At 35.6% G+C, this 15,269-nt stretch overlaps 1 protein-coding gene across 2 annotated transcripts; it reads right to left on the reverse strand.

Moving 5' to 3' along the window:
- Window positions 1-4,403: 4,403 nt before the first annotated feature.
- LOC147382115 (uncharacterized) lies at window positions 4,404-11,931 on the reverse strand. Of its 2 annotated transcripts, none has more exons than XM_086428515.1 (6): window positions 11,665-11,931; window positions 9,904-10,098; window positions 8,663-8,779; window positions 8,171-8,320; window positions 5,644-5,702; window positions 4,404-4,768 (listed from the first exon to the last, which is right to left on the reverse strand). In XM_086428515.1, the coding sequence occupies exons 1-6, from the start codon at window positions 11,863-11,865 to the stop codon at window positions 4,633-4,635; spliced, it is 858 nt and encodes a 285-aa protein (XP_086284641.1). In that variant the 5' UTR covers window positions 11,866-11,931; the 3' UTR covers window positions 4,404-4,632. The 2 variants fall into 2 exon arrangements, with proteins under 2 accessions (XP_086284641.1, XP_086284642.1); XM_086428516.1 differs by having other exon boundaries at window positions 9,904-10,127; window positions 11,665-11,803.
- Window positions 11,932-15,269: the final 3,338 nt, after the last annotated feature.

Here is a 15,269-nt window from a genome sequence, read left to right on the forward strand (position 1 = left end):
CATTCTCTGACTCATCCACCCCTAAACAATAAAATCACACCAACTCAGTAATAGATGTGTTGAAACACTACTAATCAAACTCGATTATTAATATTAATAAGACATGAACACAAAGCCTAAGAGAGAATCAACAACCTCCGTTCAGCTCATCCACCTACCTGGCATTACACCTGGACCAACTGTGTGGTAATACATGTCCTAGAGTTTGGACTATAAAACCCCTTTCAAAGATTGAAAAAATTTATCTTCTTCACTCATAGGAGAAATTTTATTTCTGCAACTCCATTGTTCATCATATGATCCACCAGAACCACTCATCACTCTTTTTCTTTTGTATCTTTTTATTAATTAAATTTTTGGTAAATCGTTGGTAGGCATCACATCGGGTCCTCCAACCTTCCACCATTCTAAGCCAAAAAAGAGTTGAAGAGAAGTCTCTTGATTAAAATCATCATCATTAAGGCATAAATCTAATCTTGAGGAGTAGAAGCTTAAAAAATCCTCCACACTTTTATTGTCGTCCGTGGGAATCTTACTTTTTGTTCTAAAATTTTCAACCTTTGAAAGCCTTTCTCCTTTTATCCTATCACCAAGATTTCACCAACAATCGCATGAATCACACACCTCGCATCCCGAGAGTTTCCCATTACATTCCAGTAGATATGGCTGAACAATCAACCTCCACTGAAGCACCTCCACTTCACAACCTTCACACTCAACTCGCAGAGTTACAACATAACTTGGCCGAGCACTGGCAGAGTAGGGAGACCAAATGTTCAACCTTTAATGAGAGAATGCCTTTCTAATGGCACATTTGGAGGCCCAGGCTTATGTCCGACCACAAGGGTGAAGGATGTTGCAATCAACACCAAGAGCACCAACAATAACAGCACAACCAAGAGTGCAAGCTTCGAATTTGGAACCAAGAGAATTTTTCCCATCCTCTAGTCATACAAGAGCAACAAGAAGGGAAACAATGCCTGAAATGATGTATACAACCGAAGACGGTCATAGGAAAGATCCTTACATGACTCAAGAACAATAAAAATAACAAGAGTACCACCCTTATCCACTAAGGCCTCGATATCATGAAAGACAAGTTGTTGCCAGAGAAGCACATCAAAATCAAGGCTTAAATTAAGTCACAAATCAAGGCCATCAACTCGGTCGAATGTGTCGGTTTAGCATTGGAAGAGAAGAAGTTGTCGAAGTCCTCAAGAAACAAAAGGAGGATTTCAACTTGTTACAGGCTTCGCGGATAGGCAAATCAATGGATCTCACCGTGCTCTCAATTATGCAAAATTTCCAAGGTACACCATTTATTGAGGATATTACACGAGCGACCATGCCAGCCAACTTCAACATGCCCAAGTTCAGCCTTTACAATGGGAGTACCAACCCCATGGATCACTTATACCATTACCAACAAATGATGATCTTACAAGAAGGAAACAAAGCACTGCTTTGCCAAGCTTTTTTAGCCAGTCTTTAGGGGGGCTGCTCTTGCTTGGTTCAGGCAACTGCAAACTAGGTCGATAACTTCATTTTACCAACTCTGTAAGACCTTCCTAGCACAGTTTATCAGAGGGCCAATGAGTCGTTAAGAAAGTATGTGAAGAGATTCAGGTCGGAAATGGTGCAAATTGGGAATTGAGATGAGAAGACGACGATGATGACCTTCAAAAGAGGACTCCCACAGAACTCAAGGTTGTATGATTCTTTGGTGAAAAGAAAACCCGAGGACATTGATGAGCTCCTGTTGGGAGCAGAGAAGTACTCACGACTGGAACATGTATAAAGTAGCAATACAAGAGGTCATATCGTCCAGGTGCCACCACCAGCACACATGCCAATGTACGTCATCACCAAACAAGCCCCAACCCCAAACAACGAATTCAGCAACATGACCAAGGAACAAGCCAGAGGGCCAACTGCCAAACTATGTACCAATGAGAGATATCTAGTCAAAGGCAGATAACACCCCAAATGGGCAGAAGAGTAGGTCTGCCTCCCAAGGTCTTTTCTAAAATAACCCCGCTCAACACACCAGTAGAGAGAATTCTGAGAATTATCAAACACGTGCCATACCTGAAGTGGTCGAGGTCCATTGCTGGAGATCCAACAAATCGATATCAGAGCAAATGCTACATGTTCCACAAGGACTATGGGCACACTGCAACACTGTGCAAAAACTTGAAATATGTGATTGAGGACTTAATAAGAAACATATATCTAAGGGAATTCGTCGATTAATGTGAAAGACATGCATTTCAAGAACAACATCCAAGGCAACCAGAACAAGAGCCTCAGACCTAGGGACAGTATTTACAATAGGAATGAACGATACGAAGAGGTGGTCGAAGCAGCTGAGAATGTTCTCATAGTTATCCATGGGGGACCAGTAGATATCAACAATCGAGCTCGACGTTCAAGCGTTGATATCAACAATTTATAATCGCTTTTCATGATGATTGTGAAAAATCAAACTCAATGATTAGATCAAAGACTTGAATCGTTGATCTTAACAATTTAAATCATTGATCTTGACGATTGAAAGGTGGGTGAGAGGGTCAAGAAAGAAACAGTTACTCATTGGATTATAAGTCCTAACATAAGGACTTCATTCAAAATATATCACCTAATTTTTTGGTGTAAGTTTATAGCCCAGTGAGTAAATTTTTCCAGTTACCCTCTCACCCACCTTTCAATTGTCAAGATCAACAATTCAAGTCTTTGAGATCGACCTTTGATTCATCCTTCAAGTCTAAAGATTTTTGGAGGAATAGGAGACCATGGGATATAGTTGGAAAAATCAAGTTTTATTTTATTTTTTGGCCAAGAATTAAGGCGAGGTTGAAAACGATTGATTGAAGATGAAATTGAATAGTTAAAATCAATTTTACCATAAAGGTTGAAGAGCTTGACGATAATCGATTTTTGGCAAAAGAAAAAAGCCCAGTTGAATAATTAAAGTCAATTTATCGTAGATGTTGAAGAGGTTGAGGGTGATAAATTCGTGGCAAAATCAAAAGTTTTTTGGCTAGAGGTTAAAGATGAGGGCATTTAGGTCATTTTCATTAGTCTAAGAGATAAGGCTGAGATCAATTGGTGAAATCATCAATTTGAAAACAAAGCAGACTATCTCAAATATTCACCAAAACCCCATTCCTTTACTGGATGTCTACGCGGAGAGCTTATGTAGGTATAATTTTTCTATGGAACCAACCAACTCATGGAGCCAACTTAGCAAATCAACTTGAACATGCACTTAATCACTGGCCTCGAGTTGGGGTCTTTGAGTTTTAAAACTATGGTTTTAGTGTTTTTTTTTTCCTTTGTATGTGTGTGGGGGTGGGGGGGAACCATTTTTCCTGCAAGAGGGATAATAATTCATTTTCCCTCCCAAGATGGAAAATCGATTTGAACAGAAAATACAATTAAAAAATATGTAATCAAACATCTAAAAATCCAATTTTCCAAAGGACATTTCATTTTTCTGCCCATTTTCCATTTTAGAAAAATATGCAAAACCGTCCACTAAACACTGTGTTTGGATTGTGAGAAATGAAGAGAAGAGAAAATAAATGAGTTTCTCTTCATTTCCCCTATTCGGATTGATAAGTGGGGAGAGAAGAGGAGAGAAATGGAGATAAACCCTTTTAAATTATTTTATAATGCAAACTCTACCCTAAAATCTCTTTTAAGATATTTTAAAATTTCAAAAATAATTTGTCCCAAGTTCTCTCCAATAAATCTAAACATGATAAAGAGAAATTGAATTTCTCTTCTCTTTATGCTGTGTTTGGATTGAGAGAAATGGAGAGAAGAGAAAATAAATGAGTTTCTCTCTATTTCTATTAAGTGGGAAGAGAAGAGGAGAGAAACTCTTTTAAATTATTTTATAATGCGAACTCTGCCCCTAAATCTCTTTTAAGATATTTTAAAATTTCAAAAAAAAATTTATCTTAAGTTCTCTCCTATAAATCCAAACTGACGGAGAGAAATTAAGTTTATCTTCCCTTTTCTTTTCTTTTCCTTTCATTGTGTTTGGATTGAGAGAAATGGAGAGAAGAGAAAATAAATGAATTTATCTTCATTTCTCTTATTTGGATTATTAAGTGGAGAGAGAAAAGAGAAAAATAGGTGAGTTTTCTTTCTCTCCAAAAATTGAGAGAAGATGAGAGAAATTGAGAGAAAACCTTTCAAAATATTTTATAATTCGAACTCTGCCCCTAGATCTCTTTTAAGATATTTAAAGTTTCAAAATTATCCCCTATCCTCTCCTGTAAATCCAAACATGATGAAGAGAAATTGGGTTTCTCTTCTCTCCATTTCTCTCAATCCAAACACAGCCTTAAGCTTACCATTTGGGATTAAAAAGGGAAGACAAATAAAAAAGAGAATGCATCAATGTATTTTCATCACATTTCATTTCTTCATTTATAAAGATCAAATACAATAAAAAAAAATGAGCACCACCCCTACCCAACCCACCTCATTTCCTTGTGAAGGAAAGAGAAGCAAATGGGCCCTCTTTCCAAAATCCCACAATTGCATCACCTCATTCCCACCAAAATCCATAAAAAAAGAAAGAAAAGAAGCAATTCTCCCATCCTTCCCTCAGTCAATCAATCAATCCAGGTAGAAGAGCGTAACAATCTTTCTAAGGTTCTTTGCTTCTTGACATGTTTGCATGAGCAACTTACTGTCATGGAAGGCAAAGCAGATGACTTGCTGTACATGTGAGAGTATGTCCATGTTACAAAGCCTGTTGTTTTAACATAACAGAAAAGAAAACCCATCAATTGCTTCCTACACTACTGAAAAAGATAAAAAAGATAACAAATACTAACAGGCTTTGGAAAAAACAGAAATTAGAACATCCAAGAAATTGACGAATAGGTCTTAAACCCATAGCTCAGTTGGTTAGACACATTGCAAAACAACTTTGACTTCGTGGGTTCAAGTCCGGCTTACCCATAAAAATAAAAAAAGAATCGACAAATAACTCCAATAGGATGTAAAATAAAGGAGTGCCAGCTGACATGTTTTAGCCATGTGCAACAAAAACCATTGATGCACATTGGGAGGGCACAATGTAAAGGGTCTAAGACGAAGAGAAGGCCAAAAAGAATACAGATCGTGATAGGAAGGAAAGATTTAAAGAAAAAAAAAAAACATGATTTAGACGAAGATATCGCCCTAGACTGAGTGACTGTTAGAATATGATTCATGCAGCCAACCACAAAAGTTGTGACAAAGCTCTGTTTATTGATTGATTTGTAGTGTATTATTAATTTTAATACAAGGCATTTGGGTAATGCCAAGCCAAACAATATGACAGACTCATACATGTAGGAGTGCCATGTTAACACTGGGAACAGTTGCATGGTGATGGAAAGCAGTGGAGGTTGCTATCTTGATGATTTGCCACTAAGAATCTCTCCCCCCCCCACCCACACAAACAATATATGTATAGATCACCTATAAACTCAGGTATCACCCAATTCTACAGGCCCCAATTTACCGAACTCTGAGTTTTCAAACTATCAGCGAATTTTCCATTGACACAGGTGAATTGGTCGCAAAAATGCCAAAGAATTGTAGCTTATTTACTTAAAAGAAATAGGAACTCTGACAGACCTGCTGGCTTCTAGCAAAGGCAGATGATCGTTGAAGGGTTTTTCTATCACATTCTTCACCTGCAAATCCAGAAAGAGAAAAGGATAAAGATAAAAATGTCAGAATAGAGCATTCAAGAATAGCTCTTTCACAGTGATTATTAACCACCTCAACCCATTTTAGTTTTAATTTTCATATCCATTCTCACTCCACTTCTTGGGTTTGTGGTAAAATACATCAAACCCTCCAAGCTGATGAAATACCAACCCTTCAATGTTAGGAAATCATTTTAGACAATCTCTTGAATTTTCCATTCCAGCAGAGACACTGCTGAAGTAACTTTCTGTGACTAAATGTTGATAAAATCCTACTCAAGTTGGCCACACTGTTTACAGTTAACCTATAGTGTTGAATATTCCATAAACGAATATATAATTCCAGGCGTTAATTCTAAAAATGGTATTATCGGCTCGACCCAGTTGGGGGTATTTGCAATGAATGAGAACAAGCCAGTTATGTATTAGTAACATCAGTGGATAGATTGTCATTATAAGAGGGAATCAACATGGGCATCGTCTTTGGGGTTAAGGGTAGAATAGGAAAGACAATAAAGTTAGAGGGGTAAGATTGGGAAAATGGGGTAGAAGAGGAAAGACAATAAAGTTCGAGGGGGTATTATTGGAAAAGGGGGAGAACAATGAAAGGCAATATATCAAGTTGAAGGGCATTCAAGGAAAGAGGGAGTAGAAGAGGAAATACAATAAAGTTGAAAGGATATTCTTGGAAAGGGGGAAAAGAGAAAAGGAATAAAGTTGAAAGTTCTCCTCGAGATTAGTGGTGAGATTAAATCCTTGTGTGTGTGTGTGGGTGGGGGGTGGTTAAAGAAGGGGGACAACAATCATGTTTTATTATAAAGATTAAAGGGACCCTAGCCGGATAGAGAATGGCTCCCCTATGTTAGAAACTAATTTAAAAACTTTGCCATCTCCTAACATGAAAATTGATCCTCCGTTTCATTCAATGCTTTACAAATAATTAAATGGAGGGACACAATTCATTCAGCCAACCCAATTTATGGGATAAAGCTTTGATGATAATGATGATAGAATACAAACTTGGTTATAAATAGTTAATAATGGATATCAAGGGAACAAAATCTGGAGAGAGGTTTCTAATGGCTTTTACTGCTAACTGAAATAATTACCTAAAGTTATATAAGATTTTATAATTTCTCAATAGAACAAGAAAAGTTCCATAAAAGACGGATTTCAATTTTGCAACAAGAGAAAAATAGAAAACAATGCTCATTTACTTTCTTAGAGATGTTTTCAGGAGTATTAAAGACTACCTTGCCTAAAATGACCTTTGATAGATAGCTTGAAAAATAGATACGCTATAATACATAAGTGCATTATGGAAGAATGGAAAAATAGTTGACCCATGGCCGAAGAGGAAAAAAACTAGAATGCCCATTATCTAAAGATTCATTTGTTATTTACCATTGGTAAGGAATTTTTTTTTTTTTTTTTTGACAGAGAGAAAGACCAACAAAAAAGTAATATTTCGCCATGAAGATTTATCAATCCATTCATCAATTCTATAACAAAGTTGTCCAAACTGGTCATCAACCCAACCTGTTTTCAATGAACTCAGGAGGTTGGACTTGGTAATAGGAGCCTGCATTATCCTAACCAGCTTAATTCAATGTCAATTTGCAAGCTTTTAAACCTTGAAGGCATAGACTCTACAATAATTTTAAGGCCACACATCTCTAGAGCATTTGTGTTTGTATTTGTTGATCAGCCCTCTGGGGTATCTATCATTCATCAAGCACCATACCCCATCCTTAAATAAAAAAGCCTTTGTATGGTTAGATAAGAAGATTAGCTATGAAGTTCACAAGTCAGCAATATTAAGATTATATATATATATATATATAGGGTGGCGTTCAGAGGCCCTAAAATGAGTCAAACATTTTTTCAATGTATGGGTTAGAAGTTTTGGAATGAGCTGTTTTTTTGTGAGGATGACGACTATGATGAGGAGATCATCACCAAAAATCAGACCATACCAAAACCTCTAACCCCATCAAAAGTGGCTTACAAAAATCGAACGGTCCACGATTCTTCAAATTGTAAACTAGTGTTAGAAGTTTCAGAATGAGCTGATTTTTGGTGAGGATGATCTCTACGGTGAAGAGATCATTCTCACCAAAAACCAGCTCATTATGAAACTTCTAACCCATGTTTTGAAAAATGTTTGGCTCTCTTTAGGGCCTCCAACCACTCCCCATATATATATATATATATATAGATAGAATAATGCTGCAGTAAAATTAAAATGTACAATTTGGGGGACATTTCTGATGTGGATGTGTGTCAGAACCATAGACGCTTTCATTGAGATCTCACTCGTATCTCGATGAAAGCATCTATGGTTCTCACAAACATCCACGCCAGAAAATGTCCCCCATGATGTACATTTCAATGTTACTCCAGCACGACTCATATGTATCCAATATGAAAAAACCAAACCACTATAAACTTACTTTAGACAGCAGTTCCTGGCTCTCAGGAGGTTGCATTTTCAGACTTTGAGGCAAAATTACAGTAAGCAACTCTGGTTTCTCTGCCCTTAAAGCACCTCTAATAACAGCTGCATTAGTTCCCGATGCTCCTGATGTAAAAATATGGTTTTTCTGTAACAGAATTATGGTTCTTAGAAATTTCAAGAACTTAGATGAGAAAATCTAAGATATCTACCATCAAAATAGTCCATGACCCTACATGAGGCTGGAAGATGGGTCCTATTGAGGGATCTCCTGTTTGAAAAATCAAACCAATTTCGATGAAGTATTTAATAGACATTTTGCCTGACTGTATTGCGTTTTGGATCATTCTAATCAGCCGTAATTAGGCATCCTAGTTAGGACCCATCAAATATGGTCAACCCAATTTGTAACATTCTTATTTCCCACTCAATGGTAAGCAAGATTTCCCAGTAGAGAAAATTCAATGAAAGTAAAGTTAGGGCATCATACAGTTATAACCATAGCATAACTCAGAATCTCAATAAGCTCTTGATGCATAAAACCCATATTCCTAGTCCCAAAGAAACCGATTGATCTTGGCCCTTGTTGTTGAATCGCCAATAACTCCTATAAAACAAGGTAAATGAGGGCATATTGTTAGAAATCCAAACCAGAAAAGCAATTCAGTTCCAGTCCATACCCAGAAAATATAGGATTACCATGTCAAAAAAAAGAAAAGAAAAAAAAGAGATACCATCCTCCCTAAATGGTATATGTTGCACACACACACAGGGGAGGGTAGTGGTGCCACTAAAGGATGGACCCACTGAATTGAGGGGAATAGGGGATATCTTCTAATGAGACAAAAACACCCAATTTCATGATCCTAATGACCCACTGAATATGAGTAATCACATTCTCTCAGGAGACAAAGATACACAGTAAATTGTACATGGAAGTTCTTCGGTCAGATGAGTAGCCTCATCTGATCTAGTAAGCTTCAGACCTAGATCTTTCCTTTCAGTGGACCCATTAACCCCAACCCATCTAAATTGTGCTTTTTGCATGGCATCTGGGAGAGGGTTTTTCCAAAAACACCCCTAAACTATTTTTGTTCATAAGATAGACATGGGTGAAATCATTCTTTTGCGTTATTGACATAAATATGCAATTCAATGCAACTTTTAATATAAATTAGAGCCAAATTTAACAGAAAGTAAATAAATTTCTAAAATCTCTGTAAAAACATTAATCTTTTGATAATTAATTTAGGTATTTCTAATAATTGACCATTTAATTTTCTTCTTGTTATGTAGCCATCAAAGAGATATTACAGCACATCTAAGGTGTTGGAACCTTGACACACATCTAGAATACCCATGGTTCAGTGCTTTGCTTGGACAGTGTCTTAAATGCTAGGGGCCATAAAAATGGCCAAACAGCTAGTCAATCTAAACACATACAACATTTTATTTCTTGACTAATAATTCTTACTGAAAATTAAATAATTTTGAGTAGCTCACTTCCCTTAAAATAGTTATTCTGGAGATTCTGATAGCACATGCTTCACATGTGCTATCGGCTAGTTTATTGAAACGAAAATGAAAAAAAAAGTTATGATGAAACAATCACTCAGGTCTCTATTAGTGTAAAACTCAGGAAAATAATATCCCACAGAATACTAGTATTTGAAATATTCAACATGGAGTTCTACAAAAGCTTTACAACTTTAGAAATGAAAAATCTTGTACCTGTAAATAATCCACATCAGTGGTGGGCTTAAACTCAGACACCAGCAAGGCTCCTGACCCTTCCACAACAGATTGGACTTGGGTAGGAACTTGTGTGGTGATTTCTTCGTCAGACCCAAACATGAGCACCTCGTTCTCCACGTCATCCTTCCAACTACCCATATCCCGATCTTTTCTCGTACATCCACAAAGCCACTATACCAGTACATAAGAAAACATATCCCCTGGTAGTAAATCATCAGTGAAAGCCAACCATGGCATGAATTGATTCTTAGTGCTATAAAAGTTATGAAAAATGTTAGTCTAGTCTAAAGTCTTGAAAATAAAATTTGTCTAAATGGAATATCAGTAAAATAGTGTAAAGTCAGAATCTTTGACCATCAAAATTCTAAAATCAAGTAACAACTTCTCAATATAAGACCCATCTCATCTACTGAATTTTAGAAAATAAGAACAATCTATCCAATCCATTCTCTTGAGTCTAACTTTGGGCTAGAAAATTACTCAAAAAACACCAAAATCACCATGTTTGATTGATTTAGAGGCAAAGTTAATACCAGAGTAACCAAGTTTAGATTTGGCAATTATGCGACGGGGAGTTAGTTCGGTTTAATTTTGAAGAGATTAAGATAAAAAAAATCATGAATTGTAATAATGATGTTTTAAAGCAATAAATAAGTGCATTACAGAATTAAGGTTTCGATATATTTCACTTGATAATTATTCAATTGAGAATCGATCCTACTACTTTTGTTCCCGAGGTTTCTGCACTTGAAGAAAAGCCTGGGTTGTATTGTTCGAACCATTGGTCTGGTACTGGATGTAGCCTTTCCACCTGGCAAGATGCCTAATATTTATAATGTTTTGGTAGTTTAGAGGTCGAGATACCGTTGACGAGTAAATTAACGTGACTTGTGAGGTACAACAATTATTGGGAAATAATCGACTTCCAACCTCTTTTTGAACCGGATATTTCACTCGATTATTATTCAACTATGAGAATCAATTCTAGGTTTAGCCCACTCTCTCTACAATTTTGTTGAACTTGTCAAGCCCCTCCCCCTGCGAGGATATTCCCCAAAATTTTCCTAATTTTGAAAACAAAACAAAATGGAGAATTTTGTGGAATTGGTTAATGGTACATGAATCCAAAGTCTGTAACCATATTCAATTCAAACCTCTGGATAAAATAGCAAGATCCACACAAAAATATTCGCTCAAAAAAGAAAATGTTAAACATGCATTTAGATAACTAAATCTAACACTAAATTCTGCACTCAAATTTTCTGAAATTAGAAACCCACTTCAGAAAATATGTACTATTTTTTTAGGATGGGTATCAAGATGACATCCAACTGAGCTATGGGTCCAAACCTACTTCACAACAAATGCAAAGTTAATGTAAGAATAAGACAGCATAAAATGTTCAAAAAATTATATAGCTAAACAAAAAACCAATTTCTTTTAAATTTTTTTCTGTAGAACCTCTTGTGTATTTTCTTAATGCCTTAATAACCCACATACAAGATACCCAAAACTGTTTCCACAATAATTCAAAATAAGAATAAGTACCCAATTAAAATTAAAAGGAAAAAAAAAGTACATGCAATCGCAAACCTACTTCTAAATCAGTCCTTAGGAAAATAAAAAAAACATCCCACCGTACCTCAAATAAAAATAGAATAAAATCAAATAAAAATTGTATCAAAAGTTACATAACTTAGCAGATACAAATTTGTGAAATGGGTGGAAGAGAGATACCATTTGCCTTGAAGAGTGGGTCCTTGAGTTTTGTTGGGATCTCTTTGATCCAACCGTTCCATTGTAAGCAGCATGAGTAGAAGGGATGGGGAGGTAGTGAGATGAGAAGAAGAAGATTTTAGGGGATTTTGAAGGAGACTCTGAAGTACCCAAAGAGGCTCCTGTGTGTAGAGGCAGCAAAAGCCTCAGGGGACTTGTCATCCTTCTCTCTCTTTCACTTCACAGCTCTCTCTCTCCCTCTTTTTTTCTCCTTTTCTCTCCCTTTTTTATTTTATTTTATTTAAATATGAGAAATCTGAGATGTGTATCAATGGTCCATGTCTCAAGTGTACATAGTGCCAATTGTAACCACGTGTAATACAATTTTGGGTGATATAAATAACCCTCCATAATTTGGGAATATTTGAGATACCCATGTTTTTAAACTGATTACATGGTCCTTCACCTTTGTGATTAATAAAAACTAACCTAAACATCTTCAACCTTTGATATAAAAAAAATAAATAATCCCTTGATTTTTTTTCTCCTCAAAATTAATCATCTTCGACATTCAGAATAATTTTCTTTAACCTAGCCCTCAAATATAAGATTCTATCAATATCTAACATCAAAGCAAGAAAACCCAAGGGGTGGCTTGATGGAAATTTCAGACCAATAAGTAGTTAATGCTAGTAGGTCGTCAGTTCGATACCCAACATGAGTATTAATTCCTCAGGAGCTACTTACAAGGGCACACCCTCACTTACTTGATGCATGTGATGTGTAGGCATTGCACGTGTCTCAAGACTAATCCTTGGACAAGACCATGGTCCATAGATTGGACTGGTCTACTATCTACAGGGATACCTAGTTATCCAAAAATAAAAATAAAAAACATCAAAGCAAACTTATACGATGATTGAATTTTGGATAAAAAAAAAAATTAAGGATTCTCCACAAAAAGAGGTTGAAATTAATGGATTAAAATAAATATATATTGAATAGATTAAAAGTAATTTTTCATAGAGGTAGTGAGCTTTAAGATAAGAAATAGTAGAGAAAAAAGCAGGGTTTGCTTTACAATGAGGGATTTTTTAGAAAAAAACAAGAGTTTTTATTTATTAGAAGTTGAAGATGAGTGTATTTTGGTGATTTTAATTAGTCTATAATAAAAGATCGGGTCAAAGAGTCATGTCATCAATTTGAAAAACCATGGGGCACCTCAAATATTTATCAAAGAATAATGATTTTCTGGTGCCCCACTCTACATACACCTCTTGATGTGGCATGGGCTAGACATAGATCTTTTTCTCAAGATACACAATTGCACATATTTATAGGGATGTGTACTTGTGTATCCCAAGAAAAAAGATCTATGGTTCTAACTCATGCTATTTCAATGTCAGAGGGGGTGTCAAAAAATCACGACTCTTTGTCAAAATGGGGTGTGTTTAAATCCACCTACATTTTTACGTGGAAGAATAACATAATGCATGGTAGGAGAGAGGCTTCTTTCAAAATCCTCCCCACCTTTAATTTGGGCAGTATCTCCATGGTCCACCTACTAACTTTCTAATTTACAATGAATAACAAACAGTGCTAACTGGTAACTTTTGGTTTGAGTTTCGATTTCGTCATTATTAGATATGCATCAACAATTTTGATTTTTCTTCCAAGCTCGATGTTGGATAGATCTTTCCAAAATAACTAAAAATGCATATATAATAATGGTGACATAAACACTCAAATCAAGCGTTGCGATTAGGTCTTTAAAATTAAGAGTATGTCATTCTCCGGTCATTGTTTGTTGTCATAGATTGTCAAAATAAATCAAAAGTTATATCTAAACGTTCAAAATTATGGGTATATAATTCTCTACTTGTCATTCACCATCACAACCCATCAAAGCTATCTAAATCGCCCAATGAATTGATTTAGCCTGAAGTTCAACAAATACGTATGGCCTCATACAAACAACCTTTAGTGCTTATCTCAGTGAAATATGGCCAAAGACCTTGCATGTAGGTCACCCACCCAATAGTGGGACCAAATCAACATATCATGTCCAAGTGATTGCAAAGAGGCTCATGGAGAGTCTGAAAAAGATCAATGCCTGTCTTTGCTTCTTGTATGATTTATAAGATCACAAAATTAATAATTTTAGAGGATGATCTATATAATAAAACACGACTGTAGAACTAACTTTGCTTCAGTTTTGTGGTGGGAGGATAAATTTCTTATACAGCTAAAATTTTGTAGAGCATAAACCTCTCATTAAACTACTATTTTTTAGGGTCCACCATACTCACTTCATTGTTTTTCATTTTCACCCCTTCAAATTTATTATTTTTCCTCTTCTCCCCTCCACTTTTTCAATAATATTTGTCAAATTTTACTATCTTTTCTATTTTACCCCATTTTCAATAATACCACTCTAATTTTATTGTCTTTCATTTTTTTTACCTCTTTAATCTCCCAAAGAGGATGTTTGTACCCGATTTCTTAATAATACCTCTTCAACCGTATTTTTTTTTCTTTTTATCCCCTTAGTCTCAAAGATTTTTTTAATAATACCATTATAATTTTATTATTTTTCAGTGTTTACCCCCTTAACCCTAAAGAGAATGCTCATGCCATTGGCACAATCCCGTAGGCAAACTCTATTATATATGATAAAATATAACGGTGGGCTCCACTCCAAATACGATTTTGTGGAACATAAAGATTGAGACAAATGAATGAGATCCATACAAACTCGCGTTATTGTCTTTCCTCTATAATTTTATGGGGCATAAACATCCCATCTAGCTACAATGAAGTGGAGTCCACTTTATTGAATTTCCTTTTCACCCTGTCAATTTTACTGACTTTCCTCTCCTACCTATTCTTTTTTATTAATATCATTCTAATTTTACTATTTTTTCTCTTTTACCCCTTTTCAATAATATCATTCCAACTTTACCATATTTTCACTTTTTCCCCTTTTAACCCCAAAGGAGATACTTCTTTTTTTTCTTTACCTTGGTTTTTAATAATTTCTCTCCAACTTTATTATTTTCCTCTTTTACTCTCCCCAATTTTATTTTCATTTTTACCTTTTTAATCCCAAAGAGGATGCCCACGTAGGCTCAAACCCTTTTATCTATAATAAGGCCTGAGTTGGGGGTTTGGCAGTAAAAAAACTTCTATTTTTGGCCAATGCAACTGCCTATATATTCTTACAGTAAGACTTGCATTATGATGGCACCGAGGGCAGCAGATCCTCTGTAACGCATTTCTCCTGTAGCTCTTTGTAGTGATTTTCAACAATTGAGAGTGTGCCACATCATCAAGACAATTACATCTAACCGTTTAAATTTAAGAGTTCATTGACCTTCCATTTTCAAACGCTTTAATAATAATAATAATAATAATAATAAAAAGGTGTGTTTTTGAAAAAAAAAAAAAAAAAAATTCGGAATCTGATCTAAACCATGAGTAGAAGAGGACAGTGTTGTTATTTTTGTTAATTAATATGATGTATTATGGGCTGTAGAACAAGAGCTACACCATTTCTGGGGTACAGATGATCTGATCTAGGTAAAAAGATCCTGCCCGAACCATAAGGGTCTCATGGGGTAAGATGT

This window comes from Akebia trifoliata, chromosome 16 (assembly GCF_017979445.1).
Source record: "Akebia trifoliata isolate Shusen 1 chromosome 16, ASM1797944v1, whole genome shotgun sequence".
NCBI lineage: Eukaryota > Viridiplantae > Streptophyta > Magnoliopsida > Ranunculales > Lardizabalaceae > Akebia > Akebia trifoliata.